Genomic DNA, 23,426 nt, shown 5'->3' with positions numbered 1-23,426 from the left:
AAAAACAAACTCAACTATATGTTTGAAAATCTTTTCAGGTTTATGGACTTTTGCCAAGGATTAAATGAGCCTTTAGAAAATGTATTTTTGTTACTTTTCGTATGCCTTACACTCTGGAGTGTTTTAACGCGAGCTATTATGAACAAGCCATCAAACCCAACCTTGCCTTAAAGGCCCGATTCATGACGGACACGACCAAATACACATTGCACGCAGGCTCTGTTGAATGCGATTCATGACGCCTCATCACGTTCCGCACATCCACATTCAATTTGACCGATTCAGAGGCAAGTTCAGCGTTTGCACGCAACAGGAAAAATCGTAATAAAAAAATATACATACTTAATAATTGTTATTATTTACACTTTTTGTAATCCAGGAAAGCCTAATTAAATATCTAGACTCCTTTTCAGTAAGGCCCCGCCAAGTGTATTGCATTAGGGGGTAATGTTGCTGTGTCATCCTAATTGAGCAATTTTGCAGATCATATTTCAGCATTTAGACAATACCAGTTACATTGTATGGGGGGGGGGGGGGTTGCTATGATAGAAAACCAGAGAACCCAGAGAAAACTCATAAACAACAGGGGAAGAACATACTAAACGGCACACAGACAGGCTCCTGAGTGGGGAATCAACCCAGCTACTTCTTGCTGCGAGACTAGTGTCGCCATTGCGCCACCACGCCACCCAAACCTTCATATTAGTGGAGCAGAATTTGTAAGCACCGCTTAAACTAGAAAACGTATTGACGGCTACATTTTACTTCACTTCATACACAATGTATGCGAAGCAAAAAAACAGAGACTACCAATATTATTATCAGTTGACCAGAAAAGTTACAATAGATACTTATTCAAAGCAAGTTGTAATGTGTTATAATATATCACAATGTTAATAGAGACTATTTGGAAATGAGAATTCTCCCAGATGGGAAATTCATATGTATTTCAAGCAAATTTGATAAGTGCAAATAAATTACTTCAATATATACCCTGGAGGCTGCTCGACACACTGGATAAAACTTTTAAGTTCAACAAAACGAACGACTCGTCCTGTTAAATCCGAGAAATGTTTATGCAATACAGCATGTATTATTCATTAGTGTGTTCCATGAACTAAAGAAGCAATTCGAACGTGCAAAATTAACTGCACGTCCAAAATACTCGACCACCAATCGGCCATGGCATGTCAAATGTTAAGATGAGGAACCCTGCATCACGTCTTTTTTAAATCAGTTGGACATATTGAATGAACAGAGAGTTACTTGTTAACATGCTGCCTCTCAAATTCACACAGGAAAGGTGCTGTATGATCATAATCCACACTGATGAATGGATCGAGAAACAATATACAAAGTTTGTGTAGGTGTACTCTTGTTACATATCATGAGACACCAGAGTGTCTGCTTATTGCCCATTGACCTTTACCCATAGGTCCTGATGACAACAGAGGGAAATGATTCAGAAGGTGAATGTTTTCTCTAGTAGAGCTGCAAGCTGTGAAAGCCATTTTACACAATGGCAATTTTACGTACTATAATATTTCGGGCCCTAAGAGCCCTCACCTGTTAGCTCCTGCCGAGTGCTTGGGGGCCTTCAGACTTCAATTGTAATCTATGAAGGCTAAGCTAAGGTACTTATATGCAATAGTTAAACGTAAACTATTTTAAGATATGGACAATGACATTCAGATTTTCTTTTAAAGCAACGTAATCATTTTACACAATCTATTAATAGGCCATATTATCCATGCATTTTCGATCTTTGCCTGGAAACAAAACCTTCTGATACGAAGCCTTCCACTTAATATCGGCCATGATTAAATGTGGCAGAAGGTAGGACGTTTCCAATTTTAAGCAGCATTTGTCCTTGGCTCTTGTCGGTGGTAATTCCAAAACTAAGACGAATTGAAAATATTTTTTCGTGTCGAAAATAGAAATATGTTTTCAGTTGGAGCCAGAGGAATCCGAGGGATAAGGAGCTTTTTCTAGTGAGGTCCACTTGCAACCATGGTTTTGATTATGTGATTGTTCCTTGACCAGAGGATATAGAGTGTTCCATTGCAAGTGTCCATTGCTTGAATAGAAATTCCGAGGGAGAAAAATGCAGGAGCCAACCTTCAATTTGAGCAAGTGAGGTGGAAATCCAGAAGGATTGAGCCGCTTGATAAAATCATGGTCCACTATATCTGAGCTTTTGTAGACTTTCTTCACCAGGAAAATGGTTAATCATCATTGAATTGGTCAAATCAACAGTGCTGTTTGTTGGAGCAATGATGGCATGATTTGCAAGGCATGTAGCATCATTGACGTTGTCCTTTAGACCATAGAAGAAGAAATCACAGAGATCGCTGAGGTTCTCAGATGGAAGAAGGTGTAAATACCACTTGTTTTGAAGTGTAAAAACTGCGCGTTTTTATTTGTGTGAACACGTAAAGTCTTAGAAGTTGGGAAATGACATAATCGAATATTGCTGTAAATCTTCGATATCTCCATAAAATTCCAAGATTGTCGGAAAATTCAGAGATTGCCATCAATGTCAAGTTTTCACTATTTGTATGTTCATCAAACTGAAAGAATACGACATTTGGGATACGCATTTATAACAATGCATCCCTGGATACCCGTCGCCTTTTGGACGCCAAAACGCCTTTTGGCGTCCTCTGGTCTAACACCGTTTTAAGACTAGGCTCTAAAGAAAGCTGTCTCTGGTGTGGACCAATCAGTTTCAAGGACAATGCATATATTATCAGACTATATTTTTATGTTTGCATTCTGACCACAAGTATTGTGGTCAATGCAGACATGATTCCTTGTAAAAGGTTTCAGTTTGGTGTTCTAACATCTTAACACCTAAAAAAAAAAATTCGTCTCCCCCCTCCTCTTTTCAGAATATAGATGGACTAGTCCTGGGTAAACTGCCAAATCGTTGCGCGTGGCGCTAACGTTTTTTATAAATAAATAAATGCGCCGTTTAAAAATAAATGTATGCGAACCAACACACCTGAAGACGACCGTTTGAGTTATGGTCGAAACGTCGTGAGAATTTTTTTATTGTTTTATATATATTTTATTATTTTGTTGTTTCTCTTCAACGTGACTTTACCGAAAAAACTAAGAATATGAATTACTGCAGTCACGAAAGCTTTAAATAAAAATTTAAATCTTAACACCTGTTTATTGCCAGAAAAAAGCGGGAAAACCTATTCTCATATTTTTGTACTGGCAAAGGAGGTCCCATGATGTAATTTTTTTTTTATAAATGTTTAAATGTATTTGTTCTTACCTTGTCTACTTCCTTGCTGTGCTTAAGTGATTTGACCTTTAAACAAAAACTCACTGACTTTCTACTACGTTGCACAGTCGAAACATCACCATACGAAAATATGTTCAGTTACTGTATGTTGGAAGAGGTCATAAATGGCATTTCCATGTCGTAAATCGATCAATGGTGTCCTCATACTGTTTACATCTCGTAAACGTGTGTCGCATTACACACGGATTTGTAAACCAGATGTAATGTTTCCCAAAAATTTGTATCAACATCTTTTTTTTTAAGATTACACACACAGTTGCTTGCCACAAATGAACCACAATACCTTGCTGATCTCGTCAAGGAGCATAAACCATCACGCGAACTGCAGTCATCCTCTCAGTGGCTTTTGGCTCGTCATCGAACAAAGACGTTCACTGCATCACAGGCTTTTAGATGTGCTAATGTGGATGTCTGGAACGCTCTTACGATATTAGGAAACCACTGCAGCTATGCACTTTACATCTAGATTGAAAAGTAATTTCTTAAAAAAACTGCTTTTTGTGTTAAATTGTTGTCCTTCCCCCTCATCTCCGATTAGCATGGTTGGCTATGTATGGTGCGAAATAAGTTAAATCTATATGTACATGCATACGTAAGGATAAACCAAAGGCCCTCTTGAAAGGTTCACTAGAACTTTTTTCTAGTGGAGGCCTTTCTGCCAGCAGTGGCATGAGCGAGCAATTAATTGCAGGACTGCATCTTTTGACTCGTCCCAGATGTAGATTGTTGTATCCTACGTGGCACGTGGTGCAGTGCTTGGAGGGCTGCGGAGGAGAGCGGCGGACGCGCAAGGTGCTCTGCGTGGACAAGCAGGACGGACGAACCTTGCGACCCTCCCACTGCCAGTCCCTGCTGTCCCAACCGCCCGACTCCATGTCCTGCAACACCCCGCCGTGCCTTGCCTGGGACGCTGGACAATGGGGTCCCGTAAGTGGCAGTGACTCGGCCCATTAGGGCGTGCAGAGAGTGAGTGGATTGACGCTGCATAGCACAAGCCGCTCGGGGAATTCGCGAAGATAATTTCAACAATATGGTTGTGAAATGCGGTCATGGAATTGGAATATTTTGGGCAGTTTTTTGCAGGAATTACCATTTGTTTTGTGTGGCAGCTCATGGCTCACTCCCTCTTTTAATTGGAGGTGATGACTAGAGTGAATGTTTGACATCCATTTTCATCTACTTGTATTGACAATGTCGGTGCATGGTTAAAGGCTGTTGAGTAACAATGCAATAGTTGCCAGAGAGGAATTAAACAACGAGGTGTAAGTGCTTGGACTACTCAACAAGAGACGATGCTTTCCACAACAACCCACAACTGCATGAGACAATATAGTGCATTTTAATTGGTTTCTATTCCAAACTTTGTTGGTTTCTTGAGAGTAATTGTTCGTATTGTTTAGAACTTGACCATGAGGAGCTAGTCAAAGCTGAAGATGAGGGTATAAATTCGTTATTTCTTCCTAAATTTAAAACAGATTATACTGGTATACATTGATAAAATGAAACGTACCGGCATACAAACACCACTGTCCCTGGTCGTCTCACAATCAGGGGAAGAGTGTTAAAGGACATCCACAACTCTGGAGCGTCACCATGTGTAAAGGGGGAACCATGCAAAAACTAAAGGGGGCTGAGCCTTCAGAAGGTGGGAATCAGCCCCCCTCAGCCCACACATTATGGAGGTGGATATCCATTATTACACAAAAACAACTTCTTTGGTTCTTTCGGTAAAGTCACGTAGAATGATAATAAAATAATACATTGATAAAATAAAATAACACAATAATATTCTCACGACGTTTCGGCCACAACACAAGCGGCCTTCATCAGGTGAAGGGGGGCGAGACTGTCTGGTAGGACAGCGCTGGAGTGAAAGAGCCACGTTCAGATACGGCCTTTTAAGCTGTGTGAGAGGAACAAAGCGCCTTGACAAAGGAATTATTTTGTTTAACCAGGTTAGAACTGAAGTGACCAGGATAATCCCATTATGTATCTATGTTGAACTTATTTTGCACCGTAAAGAAGCCAACCGTGCTAATCTCATGAGCAAGAGTGACTTGAGGCATTTGTCTGCCAGTTGCGGGTGATACTTGCCATGTATAACCCCGGTTGAGTAATTTGTGGCTACATTTCAAAGTTGGCTAATTTTGACCCTGGCTCCAGCACACAATGGCGTCGTCTTGCGTATGTTCGCTGCAGGGGCCAGACACAAATATGATGGACGACAATCGTGAGTGAATGCGTGCGTGTGGAGAAATTAACAACGGAGTGATGGGTTCCTGTGGTCTCCGTTCCGTGGCGGCAGTGCTCACGTGCGTGTGGGGGAGGGACGCAGCGGCGCCCCGTTCTTTGCCCCAAGCCGGGACGATGCTACAAGAAAATGAAACCTGACAGCAGCCGCGCTTGCAACCTGCAGGCCTGCGCCGAATGGCTGAGCGGACCATGGGGCGAGGTGAGGGAATTGACAATTGCAAATCTGTTATCTTATAATGTACGCAAACATATGCACAAAGCTTCTTTGTCAATCACTAATTATGCTCTCTTTAATGTTTTGGTTTAATTCCAGGTGCCTGCAAGTTTAGTGTATATTGCTGATTTTATCCAAATTTGTAGCATAATCTTGGATTTATATTGCAAACAGATTTGATAATTAACTTTTTGTATTCTTCCTGTATTCAAATTGTGCCATCAGTCTCATGAGACAGTGTCCAATCGGAACTCTTGCAGAGCCATGTATCACTCCCCGTACGTTAGAGAGTGGTCCATGGGGATATATATATATCACACAACCGCGGCACTTTTGACATCCCTTAAAGTGACATTTTTAATCAACACTCAAGGAGTTGCACTTCCCACATGCCATGCTCCAAAAAAGTGCTTGTCTCACAGTAGTCAAGCTAATATTGTTTTAATTCTTAGAGCTGGAATTCGGCCAAATTGCGTAGAAAACCGAATTGAATGTGATGGGATTTTCTTGTTGCATTAAAGGGTCGAGTCCATCAACTTCGCTTACACTTGAGAACCTAGTTGATCACAGGCAGGTTACCCAGATCTGAACCCAGAATCTCAGTGGTGCCAGCTCAGGCCGCTGAACTCTGATCCAGCAAGCCACGACAGTTTACAAGTGTATTACAAAAAAACGCAAACGTGTGATAATTTTAAAAATTGCTGCGGCACATGTTAACGCATCAACAAAAAAACTAATTCATAAAATGCCACGCCAACAAGGGCATTGTACAGATCACTTTGAGTCCCGCACACACACAGCACAGACAGCCAGCGCATCTGTAAAGCATCTCAGGCACCTCTTTAACCTCGCTGACACATCGCTTCTCAATGTCCCACCCCACAACTACCCCCTCCCAACCCCGTGTTCTCACAGTGTTCGGCAGCCTGTGGGGGAGGCGTTCAGAGGCGGCTCGTGAAATGCGTAAATGCCACAACGCGCAGAGCAGAGGACAACACGACCCTGTGTGAGCACGTGCCACGGCCGGACAATGCTCAGAAATGCAATATCCATGAGTGTGAGACTCATGACCCAAGTAAGTGTAGGCAAGGCTTAACCCCACTCACCTCTGCATTCCTATATCCTCTTAAGCGTTTGGTGTGCTGCAACACTCTTAGAGAAATTGATTTGATTAAAATAAGTTAGGAATTCTATTCTTGCACGAATCACAATTCTCCAGGCTGTGCGCTACAAATGCCAGTGATCGTTGTATCTTCAAGTAATGGTCTGCAGAAAAGCTTTGGAAAATAACCGTAGATGCATCATCACTCTGGCACTCGCATGCAGAAAATGATTAGGTAATGCATAAAAAAATGAAAAATATAAGTTATCAACACTGCTACATTGGACTTGAGGATTGATATACCATGAGCTATATGGTGTGCCTGACCATCCAAAATCAAGCCTACGTGTTAAACTACATTAATTAGATTTCAATTATCATAACTACAAAAACTAGAATTGTATCTACCACTTGGTTGTTCATTGTAAAACCACTCCCTTTGTTTTTATATTATGTATCTTATAACCTGCCGACACACTTAATATTATTTTAGATTTGCTTCTTTCTCGAGTTAAACTAAACTTTGCATTTACATTAGAAGTGGTGCATGAGCGTGGATTTGTTATACTGCCAATTCCAGTTTACATACACCTTATAAATCTGCAGTTTGGCTGGTAAGACAGCTGGTAAAGTATATCAGAATATATATATTTTGGGTGGAGGTCAGGATTGGGGGAATCGTGCAGTTGCCTTTCTAAAATGCCATCTAAGAAGCATGGATTGGACGTATGTAAACATTAGATGGCACTGCCTCTATTGGAAATGAAAAACTAATTTTGAAAGCCTGCAAGACCCAGGCAGCTATGTACAGTGCCGAGAATGTGAACCCCTTCGGATTTTCACATATTTTACATATTTCAAACCTAAAATGTTATTAGATTTTGATTTAAAGCTTTCGTGACTGCAGTGATTCATATTCTTGGTTCTTTCGGTAAAGTCACGTTGAAGGGAAACAATAAAATAATAAAATATATATAAAACAATAAAATTTTCACGCCGTTTCGACTGCAACACAAGCAGTCATAATAAGGTGTGAAAACCAACGGCAAGAACAGTTGAAATGTTCTTTATTGTTTCCCTTCAACGTGACTTTACCGAAAGAACCAAGAATATGTTATTAGATCTTAATCTAAGTCCTAAAAATATGTAAAGATAACCGGATTAAGCAAAGGACACAAAACATGATACTCTTTCAACGTGTGTTTATCCTCAAATTATTCTACATTCAATAAGCATGTGTAAAAAAGTAGGTGAACCTTTAGATTTAGTCACTGGTGACACTCCCTTAAGCAGCAAAGACTGCAACTCAGAATTTCCTTTAACCGTTAGACAGTCTCTCGCATCGGATTTGAGGAATTTTGGCCCATTCCTCCTGACAGAACTCCTTCAGCTCGGTGACATTTGAGGGTTGCCTTGCATGGACAGTTCGATTCAGGTCCTGCCACAACATTGTATATGGGGTTTAGGTCCGGACTTTGACTAGGCCATTGTAAAACGCAAATTTCATTTCTTCTTATGCAGATCTATTTGTATGTTTAGGATCATTGTCTTGCTGCAAGACCCCCTTTCGGTTCAGCTTCAGCTCACGGACGGATGACCTGACATTCTCGTCTATAATCTTCTGATACAATGCAGAATTAATGGTTGTGTCAATGATGGCAAGCCATCCAGGTCCTGAGGCAGCACAGGAGCCCCAAACCATCACATTCACACCGCCATGCTTGACGGTTGGGATGAGGTTCTTCTGTTCAAAAGCAGTGTTTGGTTTTCGCCAAACATAACGTTTCTCATTGAAGCCAAAAAGTTCTACATTTGACTGGTTTGTCCAGAGAATAGTTTCAGAAGTTTTGTGGATCATCTAATGTGCTATTTGTTGAACTTCAGAAAAGCAGCAATGTTATTTTTGTAGAGCAATTGTTTTCTCCTTGCTATCCTTCCATGAACACCCTTCTTATTCAGTATTTTTCTGATAGTTGAGTCATGAACACTCAAATTAGCCAAGGCGAGAGTGGCCTGTAGATCCTTGGATGTTTCTCTGGGGTTCTTTGTGACTTCCTTGATCATTTTCTGGTTTGTTCTTGGAAAAATGTTTTTAGAACAACTGCTCCGGGGTAGAGTGACTGTGGTCTTGAACTTTCACTATTTGTAGACTTTCTTACAGTGGTTTGGTGGAGCCCCAAATCCTTATAAATGGCTTTGTAACTCTTTCCGGACTAAAGCGCCCTGGAAAGGACACTACATATATCCGAAATAGAATATAATAGATTAATTCTAGATTTGAAGCTTTCGTGACTGCAAGGATCCATACTCTTTGGTTCTATTCGGTAAAGTCACGTAGGTAAAAAAATAACAAAAATCACGACGTTTCAGCCACAACACAAGTGGCCTTCATCAGGTGAAGGGACCGGACTGTTTCCTCCCACACAGCTTAAAGGACGCGACCTGGGCTTGGCTGTCTTCACTCCAACGCTGTCCTCTGGACAGTCCAGTCCCTTCACCTGATGAAGGCCACTTGTGTTGTGGCCGAAAAGTCGTGACTTTTGTTATTTTATTTTTACCTACGTGACTTTACCGAATAGAACCAAAGAATAGGTGAACATCAATAACTCCTTTTCTGAGTTCCTCAGAGATTTATTTTGATCGTTGCACGACTTGTTTCCACACGCACCTTCATGGTGAAGACCAAACTCACGAAGTTTCTGATCTTTATAGAGGGTGGGGCCTCCCAAACTCACCTCTGAAGATCTACCTAAATATTTAAACACCTGATTCTAATCATTCCCTTAATTGAGCTAATTAAACCAGGGGTTCGCTTACTTTTTCACATACCCTGAACCTTAATTACTCTTTGTTTGTTAATTCATATATCATTTTGTTTCAAACAACACGGAATTGGTTAATATAAATCCTATTGCATATTTAAGAAAAACACGGTTTTGATTCAAGAACGCTATCATGGTAAAAATATGGAATTTCCATAATTATCATTTGGGTTCACAAACTTTTTTTTTGGCACTGTATATATGCATATTGAAGTTCTTTCAAACCACATGTAGCCAACCGTGCTAATTGGAGCTTTCAGTGTGATATATAAATCTACACTAATGTTGACAACCATTTGGTGCTGTTAGTTGTGCAAGAAAGAAAGGCCTTGACTTGCGTGCACACAACAAAGGAAAATTAAAATGCCCTTGCCTTGATATATTCCATTCAATTTCTCTATTAAAAATAAATATACGTTTTTTGCAGCTGCATATACACTTCACTCAAAATATAATTTATATGCCTACATTACACCATTAGACACATCACCCACACATTCTTGGTTTGTTAACTTTATTTAGATAATATTAACTTGGCGTCCTTATGTTACTCAAGAATCACTTTATTTTAAACGTGAAACAGCTGATCATTCATCTTTCAGGGCTCTGCATATCAACCTTCAGTCTCATTAGTGTGTTTTTTCATGAAATGTTTGCCTTGGGCATTTTACAGAATCCTCCAGTTTATAGTATCGTGTGAAAGAGAAAAGTTTCACTGTTTCTTTCAAGATTGATAGCCATTAATGATAGCTGACATCATCAGGAATTATTTTATCCTTTTGAAGGTAAAACTAAGTTGGAACAAGAATTATTCCACTAGCTGTTTTATGTTTTGAAATGATATCTATTGTATAATTGCCATTGCAGATAAATTAAACATGTAACACACCGTGACATAAATCTTGACTTAAAACTTTCGTGACTGCAGGAATTCATATTCTTTGGGTCTTTCGGTAAAGTCCAAAGAACCTATCTACGTAACTTTACCGAAAGACCCAAAGAATATGAACACCGTGACATCTTTCATTACTTTGGGTTCGTAAAGTGGGCTTTAAAGCACACGCACTTACTTTAGTGACATGATGTGTGCGTGGCTTTGTGTGTGTCGGCAGTATATGTGCTCGCTAATAGCACTTTCCTCAACAGTCTGTAAAGGCTATACGAGCGATTTTTGTCTTTGTGGGCAGCATTAGTGCAGTGTTTAGTGCACCTAGCAACCTGTGTTCAATTCCTGGCAACGGCTACCGTCAGTGGCCTAGTCATATCTGAACTGCACCTGGGCCTACTTTAAACTCACAATTCTATGAGTATCTGGTGCAGTGTATCAACATCGCCACTGGGGAGACAAGAGCAGTGGTCTCGGGCACTCCACCCCACTCTTACGAGCCATGTCGACGTTCATAGGTGCTCACTAACAGCAATTACCTACTATAATCACCCAGAAATGTCTGTCCGTCCCGCGCGTGACGTCCCTCCACATGAGGCCCACCCCCCCACCTGACGTCACTCCACATGAGGCCCACCCCCCCTCATTAATATTCATGAGTGGGTGGATTTTTACACTAACGCAGAGGAAGGTCGAGCCGAATTAAATCATTTATTACGCAAAGTCGCTTCAAATATGACGTTTCTTGACAGAAAGTGACGGTAAAAAATAAATCTACGCAGCACAGTGCTAATCCGTGCGTGATGTCACTGCAAAAGAGCCCCCCCCCCCCTTCATTAATAGTAATGTCCACACCCCTCCTCTCATTAATAATCATGAGTGGGTGACGTCACTCCACATGCTACACCCCTTCACAATAACCATGAGGGGGTGACGTCTCTCCACATGCCGCACCCCTCCCCAATAACCATTAGCGGGTGACGTCACTCCACATGGGGTGACGTCACTCCACATGGGGCAACGCCCCCCCCCTCATTAATAATCATGAGCTGAACAATTTTTCCTTTGAATATTTCAGATTTACTGCAATATACACCCGTCCTTGGAGGGGCAAAAAAGCTAGTTGCCCCAATAGTCTGTGGGGGGGAGCGGTAATGTTGTGCTTATCAGACTGCGCTACAAAACCGGCGACCCGAGTTTGATTCCTGCTTATGGCCAACACCAGTGACGATTATCTTAACCGGTCATGGGCCTCCCCTACGTTGACTCAGCTTCAAATGAGTACCTGGTGTGGTGTGTAAACTTCGCCACTAGGGAGACAAAGGCAGGAAGGCATGGTGTTGGCCACCCACTCCCTTGTGTGCCGTGCCGGCTTTATAGGTGCTCGCTAACAGCACTTGCTCCTTCAGTCTGTTAAGGCTATATGGGGGATCTTTGTTTGTTTCTTGTGTGTGAATTTCTCAGCCTCCATTTAGTTATGGCAATTACAATTAGAGCTTTACAGATAATTGAATTCATAAGAACACTGCCCCATTTTTTTACCTACTCACGGAGAAAAGGGAGGCAAAGAGGGTTTTTTTTCAGTCAAAACATCCTGAATCTGTTCTGGCAGCCCAGATTTCAGAAGGCAGATGTACTCTTAGTAGAGTTCACCAAAATTCGCCCAAGGTCCCTGTGTCTCATAGCCGTGGCATAAATCTCCAAGGCATCGTTCACACTTGCCTTCACTGCTCCTTCTATTGTGCAGCAGGCACTCAATTGAAGCATGAAAATGTGCTTTTTTTACAAGGGCACAATTTCTTTTATGCTCATTTGTGATGGCATTGTATGCCTATTATTGTCCGCATTCCAGTTATTTTTCAGTGACATTTTTTCCCCGTTTGGAAATTATTTGACAGTTATGATGAGGTCAAGGATATGTCATTTTTTATGAATGTCAAAAAGCAGCCTCAGTTGCAGAAATATAACAACAGGCACTAACATTATTACAACTCTAACGCTATCATAATATCACAGTATCCCAATTGATGGTACTTTAAAGTGATACGTAAAATTTTGACTTCAAACTTTCGTAACTGCAGGATTTCATATTCTATGGTTATTTCGGTAAAGTCACGTAGATAGAATAATAATAATAAATAAAATGAATAAAAGATAAAACAAAAAACCACGACGTTTCGATCACAACACAAGCGCTCATCATCAGGAAAAGGGGGGTTAGCTCTAAAGGCAAACTATCTATAAAGGTTTAGAGATGGGCATAGCCCAAGTGTGTCAGCAGCATGGGCGGGGCAGCTAATGTTAATATAGGAGAAAACAACGAACCGGCAGTGGGTCTCCACCAATCAAAGGGCCGCCAGGCAATAATTGCACCTCGCTCCACACACCCACACTGCTGACGGTGGATGTTGACAAGAAAACACAAATCAAGTCATGACCCAAAGTGGTTGATGACATCTTTCCAATGATTGCTGAGTTTATAACCATCCTCTCGGTTGAAATTGTCTTTCTGTATATATGGATGGCTTCATAAACTTATCTTTGTTGATAGCCAGTAGGCTTGCAAAGTACCATCGTCTTAGATAAATCAATTTCGTGTGAGCCAGCCGCATTAAAATAATGATAAGCCACGGCAGAAGTATTGGTCCTACTACACAATCCGCAAAGCCATAACCCCAACCGTGAGGAAGGAGCCATCTGAGGATCCAATCAAAACCATGACCTTGCCATACATAGCAGGGGTACATAATAAAGGTTTTTGGGTTAGATCGCGTTATTTATAAATGTGTCGTAACGCTCCACCACCCGACATGGCCAATCAGCAAAAAAGTGTCACGTTGACAAAAGACAAATAGTTCACTACTTTAGCCCACCGGTGTGTTGAAGAGTGAATCCACAACATTTACAGTTTGAGTACGACGTTTTGCTGGTTATTACATCCTGCATCATCGGGCAATTGGTGGAGGGTTACGACACATTTATAAATAACGCGATCTAACCCAAAAACCTTTATTATGAATAATATTGGTCGCGAAAGCCTACGTGTTAAACTGACTAACCTCTATGGGGAGCATACTTTTCTTAAAACCAGAAAGTTGGAGAAGCTCCGCATTAAGCAGATGAAACTGTTATCTTCACTGGCGTTCCTCAAAAGGTGCAGAGATTGAAAGGTAATACCAAACGCAGTTAAAATCACACATCACATAAAGTATTCTAAAGCGAACCAAATACTACCCAAAGCTAGCGAATTATTATTAATAGAGAGAATACAGCACAACAGGAGTGAATTATCTTACATTTCGGAATCGCTAAAGCAGTTACACTTAGATATAAGCAATAGTGTATCCATGCATTATTGGAATATAATCGATACCATAAAAACAATCGGCTGATAATGTGTTTATTCTAACAAAAACTAACCAAATGAATACATTTTCTAGACTTCATAATAAACAAATATCTACTAAAAACAAACAATTTAAAAACAAAACCGTAATGAAATTGACTAACACTGTTTTAACCAGTGACATGATCTCTGTCCTTTCTAAAGGCCTTAACTTTGCCCTTACCCCACGCACAATTCCAGTGGATGAGATGATTGCTGAGGTAGAAACAGCAGTAAGACTCCTTCCAAATAATGAGGCAGAGATGACTAGACACGAGGTTGCCAAAATAATTGAGAATAGCAAAGTTCCAAAAGTAAATATTAGCTCTAACGAAGCAAAAGCCTTAAGAGAGCTCCGTGTAAATACAAATATCCAAATCCTGGCAGCTGATAAAGGCCGCACTACTGTAGTGATGTCAGGAGCCGATTATGATACTAAAATTAGAAAATTACTAGAGGAAAATACCTGTATTAAAATTAAACGAGATCCAACTAATACTTTAGAACGTAAGACTACTGCAATAAAATTTCGATCTAAAGCTTCCGTGACTGCAAGGATTAATCTTCTTTGGTTCTTTCGGTAAAGTCACGTAGAATGAGAATAAAATAATAAAATAAAATAAGACAATAAAATGCTCACGACGTTTCGGCCACAAGACAAGTAGCCTTCTTCAGGTGAAAGAACAGAATTGTCGGGACGACAGCGCTTGAATGAACGCTGTTAAGATTCGTAGCGTCTTTTAAGCTTGGTGAGAGGCGTGGAGAGCCTTGACAAAGGAGTTTACCTATCAAAGCAGGAGAATTTAGCATTGAAATAGCTGAGGGATTAGCATGTGACAGAAATAGCTGTGTTCAAGTCAAAGTTTACATATCAACAGAGGCATTTAGTATATGGACGCTAAAGGCATCCAACTACCAACTATCATAAAGTAAACCGATGTGAAAAAACTAAATCTATAGTACATCAATATAATAAATGTACTTAATATATTCTTCAATAAGCTGAGCTATTAATCACAAAGCAACTGAGTCAATCCATGCTCGGAACGGATTGACTCGTCCGCCTGAACGTCGCTGTCCGTGGTGCTGGGGTTGAGGGGATGTGAAAAAAACCACCATTTTTCGCCATATGGCATTGATATATAACGAATTATTGTTGGTGGCTCAGATGATTGGAGAGTATATAGAGTTTATTGATAACATTGAGGGAGCTTATATTTTGGTTTTTTATTGGTTTACTATATGGTATTCATTATAAAGTGTAGTGTATACCCAGTTGCTTTGTGATTAATAGCTCAGCTTATTGAAGAATATATTAAGTACATTTATTATATTGATGTAATATAGATTTAGTTTTTTCACATCGGTTTACTTTATGATAGTTGGTAGTTGTATGCCTTTAGCGTCCATATACTAAATGCCTCTGTTGATATGTAAACTTTGACTTTAACACAGCTATTTCTGTCACAAGCTAATCCCTCAGCTATTTCAATGCTAAATTCTCCTGCTTTGATAGGTAAACTCCTTTGTCAAGGCTCTCCACGCCTTTCACCGAGCTTAAAAGACGCTACGAATCTTAACAGCGTTCATTCAAGCTCTGTCGTCCCGACAGTTCTGTTCTTTTACCTGAAGAAGGCTACTTGTGTTGTGGCCGAAACGTCATGACAATTTTATTGTCTTATTTTATTTTATTATTTTATTCTCATTCTACGTGACTTTACCGAAAGAACCAAAAAAGACTACTGCAATAATTGCAAATTCATTAATCCCTAAGAATGAGCAATACCAAATTAAGCCAAGGGCCTCAAAACCACCTAGACTCTATGGGCTACCAAAGATTCATAAAATCGGCATCCCATTACGACCCATAGTCAGTACAATTGGCTCTGCCACATATAAATTATCAAAATATATAACTAAACAAACAAATACAGCCCTACATCGGTAGGACATCTTCATTCATAAGAAATTCAGAACATCTTGTGAATGTGATTAAAGATATTACACTTAATCCTAATGATATTCTGGTAAGTTTTGATGTGATTTCTCTATTGACTAAGGTTCCAGTGAACGAATCGCTTAAATGACTTGATACACTAGTAAAGAATACAGGTTTACCAAAAGATATTCTGAAACTTGCTGACCATTGTTTAACTAACACTTACTTCTTATGGAGAGGGGATTTCTTTAAACAAAAGGAAGGAGCAGCAATGGGCTCTCCTTTATCTCCTGCTATAGCAAATCTGTACATGGAAAACTTTGAAATAAGAGCACTTGCCTCGAGCACATTAAAACCATCTTTTTGGTTTAGATATGTGGATGACACTTTGGTTGTCTGGCCACATGGTAAAGATACACTTAATGATTTTCTAAATCATCTCAATGCACAAAACCCGGCCATCCAGTTCACCATGGAAATGGAGGTGAATAACACACTCCCGTTCCTAGATATTTTGCTTGGACATGGCCTAAACGATAAAATAACACAGCGTTTACAGAAAGCAAACGCACACTGATGCCTATCTGAATGCAGATTCGCATCATCATCCAGCTCAGAAATCCTCTCTTTTCAAGACGCTCATACATCAGGCTAAAACAGTGTCAGATGGTAAAAGTCTAGTGAGAGAGATCAAACACGTAAAAGAAGCATTATGACAGAATGGCTACAATAATACTCAAATTAACAGAGCACTGAATGCCAAATCACGATCGCAAAGCAACACTGCTGAAAGCGATCAGATTGTTAAAACAATTAAAATTAAAAATATATATATCTCAGGAGTAACTGACAAATAGCCTTAACTTTGCCGTTTTGCCAAAAGCAAAACATTCCAGTAAGATTTGGTACAGTACACAAAATTCAAAAACTAGTATCTTGCACGAAAGACGAATTACCTTAATTATCAACAGAAGGTGTATATCGGATTAATTGTTTATGTGGCAGATGCTATATTGGACAGACGGGACGTAGCATCAGTATAAGACTAAAAGAACACCAAAGAAATATTAAATTATCAAAAACACAACTGTCGGCAGTGGCAGAACATGCTTGTCAACAAGGACACTCAATTGATTTTGATAACGTTGAAGTGTTGTGTAAAACTAATTATTACTGGCAAAGACTAATTAGAGAATCCATTGAAATTGAGAGAAATAGAAATAACTTTAATCGTTCTGACAGCTACAGGCTTAGTACGGCTTGGAAGCGTATTATTAAATAATACATATTACAATTTTTTATAGGGGAAACACATACTAATTAACGGATTACTAACGTAGCATATAATCACAATAACACACATTACAACTAATTACTCATCTACAGCTCATTACTAATCATAACAATTGACTGATTACCAATCGATTATATAATTACAATACTCCCCCCTCCGCCTCAAATCACTGCACCTGAATGAGTTAAATGATGACATCACCCTGCTGCTCTATTTAAGACTGGGAGCAAGTGAGGGCTTTACCATTATGGCAAATTGCCCGATGATGCTGGATGTAATTACCAGCAAAACGTCGTACTCAAACTGTAAATGTTGTGGATTCACTCTTCAACACACCGGTGGGCTAAAGTAGTGAACTCTTTGTCTTTTGTCAACGTGATACTTTTTTTGTTGATTGGCCGTGTCGGGTGGTGGAGGGTTACAACACATTTATAAATAACGTGATCTAACCCAAAAACCTTTATTATGAATAATATTGGTCGCAAAAACCTACGTATTAAATAGCAGGGGTAACCAAAACGATTTCTAAAATCCAGGTCCGATTTAACACAGTACATAAAATTTGTGATCTGATCCCATCTGTGAAGGACAAGATTCCTGACATGCAATATTCCGACGTCTACAAGCTAAGCTGTATCTGCGGCAGCGGTTACATTGAGGAAACTAAGCAACATGTCTCGGACCGTGTTCGTGAGCATAAGGCAGATTTGAAACACGGTAGGACCAATACTTCTGCCGTGGCTGATCATTATTTTAATGCGGCTGGCTCACGCGAAATTGATTTCCCTAAGACGATGGTACTTTGCAAGCCTACTGGCTATCAACAAAGATTCGTTCATGAAGCCATCCATATATACAGAAAGACAATTTCAACCGAGAGGATGGTTATAAACTCAGCAATCATTGGAAAGATGTCATCAACCACTTAGGGTCATGAGTTGATTTGTATTTTCTTGTCAACCTCCACCGTCAGCAGTGTGGGTGTGTGGAGCGAGGTGCAATGATTCCCTGGCGGCCCTTTTATTGGTGGAGACCCACTGCCGGTTAGATGTTTTCTCCAACATTAACATTAGCTAGCCTGCCCATGCTGCTGACACACTTGGGCTATGCCCACCTCTAAACCTTTATAAACAGTTTGCCTTTAGAGGCTAACCCCCCTTTTCCTGACTGCTACCATTTGTGTTGCAATCGAAACGTCGTTTTTTAAAATCACTTTACTTTTTTTTATCTACGTGACTTTACCAAAATAACCAAAGATTGTGATACATTACTTAGATCCATCAACAGCTGCCTTTTATGAAGTTATACCACATATTTGCAATATGGGAAACATTTTACATTGCATTATCTCCCTCCACTCATACATTGCCTGTTACCAAATCACCTGCAATGGGCCCAATCTTTGAAGCTAAGCACGGTTTGAGCCTGGATAGCGCGTGGCAGGTTGCCACGGGGGACTGTGTGGTTGTTATACAGTGAGGGAAAAAAGTATTTGATCCCCTGCTGATTTTGCACGTTTGCCCAGTGACAAAGAAATGATCAGTCTATAATTTTAATGTTAGGTTTATTTGAACAGTGAGAGACAGAATAACAACAAGAAAATCCAGAAAAACGCATGTCAAAAATGTTATAAATTGATTTGCATTTTCATGAGGGAAATAAGTATTTGACTCCTCTGCAAAACATGACTTAGTACTTGGTGACAAAGCCCTTGTTGGCAATCACAGAGGTCAGACGTTTCTTGTAGTTGGCCACCAGGTTTGCACACATCTCAGGAGGGATTTTGTCCCACTCCTCTTTGCAGATCTTCTCCAAGTCATTAAGGTTTTGAGGCTGACGTTTGGCAACTCGAACCTTCAGCTCCCTCCACAGATTTTCTATGGGATTAAGGTCTGGAGACTGGCTAGGCCACTCCAGGACCTTAATGTGCTTCTTCTTGAGCCACTCCTTTGTTGCCTTGGCCGTGTGTTTTGGGTCATTGTCATGCTGGAATATCCATCCACGACCCATTTTCAATGCCCTAGCTGAGGGAAGGAGGTTCTCACCCAAGATTTGAAGGTAAATGACCCGGTCGATCGTCCCTTTGATGTGGTGAAGTTGTCCTGTCCCCTTAGCAGAAAAACACCCCCAAAGCATAATGTTTCCACCTCCATGTTTGACTGTGGGGATGGTGTTCTTGGGATCATAGGCAGTATTCCTTCTCCTCCAAACACGGCGAGTTGAATTGATGCCAAAGAGCTCCATTTTGGTCTCATCTGACCACAACACTTTCACCCAGTTGTCCTCTGAATCATTCAGATGTTCATTGGCAAACTTCAGACGGGCTTATATATGTGCTTTCTTGAGCAGGGGGACCTTGCGGGCGCTGCAGGATTTCAGTCCTTCACGGCGTAGTGTGTTGCCAATTGTTTTCTTGGTGACTATAGTCCCAGCTGCTTTGAGATCATTGACAAGATCCTCCCGTGTAGTTCTGGGCTGATTCCTCACCGTTCTCATGATCATTGCAACTCCACGAGGTGAGATCTTGCATGGAGCCCCAGGCCGAGGGAGATTGAAAGTTATTTTGTGTTTCTTCCATTTGCGAATAATTTTTGTTTTTATTGTCTGTCACTGTTAAAATAAACCTACCATTACAATTATAGACTGATCATTTCTTTGTCAGTGGGCAAACGTACAAAATCAGCAGGGGATCAAATACTTTTTTTCCCTCACTGTACGTGGTGATCAGCAACACAGCAACTCCATTGTTATACAAAATTGTACTGTAGTTCCATGCTCCTCGCCCTCACTAACCGGCACTGATCAGTGCGGTTGAAGTTTCGTCAAATAACTCCCATGACCCAAAGGGTGTGGGGAAGCCCTCATTGAGCAGTGGATTCACAAACAGGAATGTAGGTGTGCTCTCGTAATGGTTTCAATGTTTAATTGAACAAATTTAGTTAAAACACAATTTACAACCTAGGATATGTTTTTGTTACATCACAAATATCTGCATTGTTACTGACAGTTCTGCATTGTTTATAACAGTATTGAGGTGGGAAGGGGGGGGGGGCATTTTGTTCTTGAACAAAAATGAATGGTTCAGTGTTATTGTAACCATTTTGATTTGGCGTCGGTTATGTATGAGATGTTGCCATCTCAGTTTGTTGTGTACATTTGTGGCTTCATGTGGATAAAAACAAATCACAATAGTTTTGTACACACATGCGGCTTTGCCCTTCCCTTTCAAAGCAGCAGAACTGACAAATTTAACAACCTCAGGGAAACTTTCCCCTAAGAATGTAATAAACTACCACTGTGCATCTCCGTTATCTCTCCATCACAGCGCACTGCATAATAAGGCATACTGAAGTAATAACCTGCAGAAAAATAATTACAAGCTCCCAGCTGTTTGTAATACGTACTCTGTTCCAAACGGTATTTTATATTCAGACATACATATATAAATCTGAGATATATATTGTAAATATGTTACAATGAATAAAAACTCACTGCCGTATCACAGCTGATGCCAATTATTCTTATGAGCGTGAGAACAAACTAAGCTCGAGTCTGCCGAGCGATTTTATTCGGAACGTTATATATGCAGCACTTAACAAATAACACAATATTGCTCATAATATACATTTCTCTCCTGAGATTTCACTTGCTTTGAATTATGCAATTAATATCAACAGAAGCTTCAACGTAAATTCCTCCCCTGGGAAGGAAGGTCATCGGCTGGCAGCATGCAATGTTCAGCCTGTTTTATCATCACTGCAATATTTTCCCTTCCAATTTAGCTTTCATTTCGAGCCTTATAAGCAGGATTTACTGGAAATCCCCAAGTGTATTGATGTGTGTTTGCTGTTATCTGTCATAATGAGTGATTTAATAGTACTTGCACGGTAATGACATAATGCAGGTATACTGTTATTTATGCGATTGACAGATTAAAAATATATTTTGCTCCAACACACCTCATTAATGTTTGATTCTTATTTCATCTTAATATTCTAGTAGCGGCGTATTGGTGTTTATTCATCTCGTAACCTTTGTCCTCCTTCACGGTTCGATACATCTTCTGAATTCAGGATTCGATTTGATATTTAATTAGGTATTGGCAATTGTGGTTAATTTGTCAGTAGTCAGAAGTTTATTTCCAGCCCGTTTAGCTACACAGCTCTTTATCAATAGCAACTCAGCCAGTAGACAACAGTAGCAGCAAAGTTTTATGACACATTACAAATTATACACGTGCTTTATATATCTATATATATATCGTTAATTACAACATAATCTTAAAACTAAGTTTTTCGGCAACTATCTACATTCACAGGATTGCTTTAAAAGCGTATCTGGTGGCTGCATGCTTTACAGAACCAACCGAATACAACATATACAAATAGAAAAAAACCTAGATTTAAAGCTTTCGTGACTGCAAGGATCCATACTCTTTGGTTCTATTGGGTAAAGTCACGTAGGTAATTAATAAAATAACAAAAATCAGCGCTGTCCTCCAGACAGTCTCGTCCCTTCACCTGATGAAGGCCGCTTGTGTTGTGGCCGAAACGTCGTGATTTTTGTTATTTTATTTTTTACCTACGTGACTTTACCCAATAGAACCAAAGAGTATAGAAAAAAATCATCATTCTTCTGTGCACAGTTCAATACATGCGTCGTGAACATAGCCACTGATCGATGCATTGATGCAAGCATCGTGCTCATGGAGAGCAATTCGTTGGCCGAATTTAAAAGTAAAATGTTAAAATACACCAATAAAAAGTGTCGTACCAAAATGTTCTGGTCAGGAAACATAATTAAGGAGATATAAAAAAATGAATAAGAAATTAAGGAAGGAAATGGCGTTCCTCCGTGTGGATCATCACGCTTGTGCTGGACAGCTCTCCGATTGTGCTTTATCTTGCCAAACAACACACGGTACAACCTGAATCGAAACGTCGAATTCTATAATTTAATTTATTTTATTTCTATGTTACTTTACCGAAAGAACCATAGAGTAAGTCATCTAACACTTAGATATTAATTGATGTCATCCTTCCATGTCTGCAGTGGTCTTCCTCTTTGAGTTTAGTCTGTTGTCCTTCCCCCGCACCTCCGATTAGCACAGTTTGCTACGTACGGTGCAAAATAAGTTCAAGATACTTACATACATTGGGCATATTCCTTCCTTGGCCTGCAACAATTACCCATAACAATGTTGGTTCTGTTGCATTCCCTACAAAGGATTATGCCACCGCTGCTCCTGCTGTCACTGAGAAAAACAACAGGGGACAGTATAAAAGGTGACAGCAGTTCTAGTGTAAACTATGCCCTCTGCTCCTATGCAGAAAGTCCCTAAGAAGTGTGGATAATACAATATTTCAATCCCATTTCCCATCTATTGTTCAGCTACTCCATTGTGCAATTGAACTTGGTGTGGCAGTGAAATGCATTGATGTTATCAGAGCTGAACTCCCATTTCTTCTTCCTGCATGATGTTAACTACCTCGCCTGGTGGGTTCCATTTCCGACCCTGATGCCTGTATATTTGTAGTTTGCATGTTCTTCACGTGGTCACGTGGATTTTTCTCCGGGTCCTTATTTTTCCCTCCACATTTAGAAACATGCGTTTCGTGTATTCGGCTGCAATAAAATTGCACGTAGATAAACCACCTCGTTGGGCTATCATTTGTGGCCAGGTCCCTTTTGAAAAAGAGCTGTACAGCTCAATGGGCCTTACCTGGTAAAGTTAAATGAGTAAATGGTAGTAATAGTCTATATGGATCTAAAGCTTTACCAATCAGTGAAACCTCGTTTCACATTGGTCCTTTCTCAGAATAATTAACAAACCCAGTCCATTTGAAAAGCATTATTCAAGTCAGCATTATCATTTTAAGTTTTTGATTATTTGGCTGCTATACATTTCCACATAATAAGCCACTTCGTTGAGCTATCATTTGTGAGCAGAGAGCTTCTGAAAAAGAGCTATATATACTTATAAATGGGCTATATCTGGTTAAATAAATAAATACGTTTCCGTTTGTTATGCCAAGGGAGATGTGAAGTGCGTAGAAGGTTTGTATTTTTACGTACGACATTCTATTTATTCATGTTGTGGGTTTTTTGTGAACAAAACAACGCGTTCCAAAATGCCTTTAAAAGTGGAGCTATGCAACTGCTTTTCTGAAATCTGCATTTGCCAAAGTGCTCCATTCTTGTCCGCATACACCTCC

General features: G+C 40.0%; 2 protein-coding genes across 2 annotated transcripts in view; both read left to right on the top strand.

Moving 5' to 3' along the window:
- The window catches only part of LOC142924428 (uncharacterized), a 357,538-nt gene that overhangs the window by 117,088 nt on the left and 217,024 nt on the right, over positions 1 to 23,426 (top strand). The gene's annotated exons all lie outside the window — the stretch shown is intronic.
- Positions 1 to 23,426, top strand: part of LOC116941975 (A disintegrin and metalloproteinase with thrombospondin motifs 7) — an 89,003-nt gene that overhangs the window by 62,625 nt on the left and 2,952 nt on the right. The window contains exons 21-23 of the mRNA XM_032953411.2: positions 4,070 to 4,243; positions 5,622 to 5,768; positions 6,699 to 6,858. Of these exons, the coding sequence (XP_032809302.2) occupies positions 4,070 to 4,243; positions 5,622 to 5,768; positions 6,699 to 6,858 (481 nt within the window). The remainder of the gene's footprint in view (positions 1 to 4,069; positions 4,244 to 5,621; positions 5,769 to 6,698; positions 6,859 to 23,426) is intronic.

This window comes from Petromyzon marinus, chromosome 13, assembly GCF_048934315.1.
Source record: "Petromyzon marinus isolate PM22_M1 ecotype Great Lakes invasive population chromosome 13, UKy_Petmar_22M1.pri1.0, whole genome shotgun sequence".
Taxonomy (NCBI): domain Eukaryota; kingdom Metazoa; phylum Chordata; class Hyperoartia; order Petromyzontiformes; family Petromyzontidae; genus Petromyzon; species Petromyzon marinus.
The sequence above is the reverse complement of the archived record's forward strand: the minus strand, read 5'-3'. Positions and strand labels throughout refer to the sequence as shown.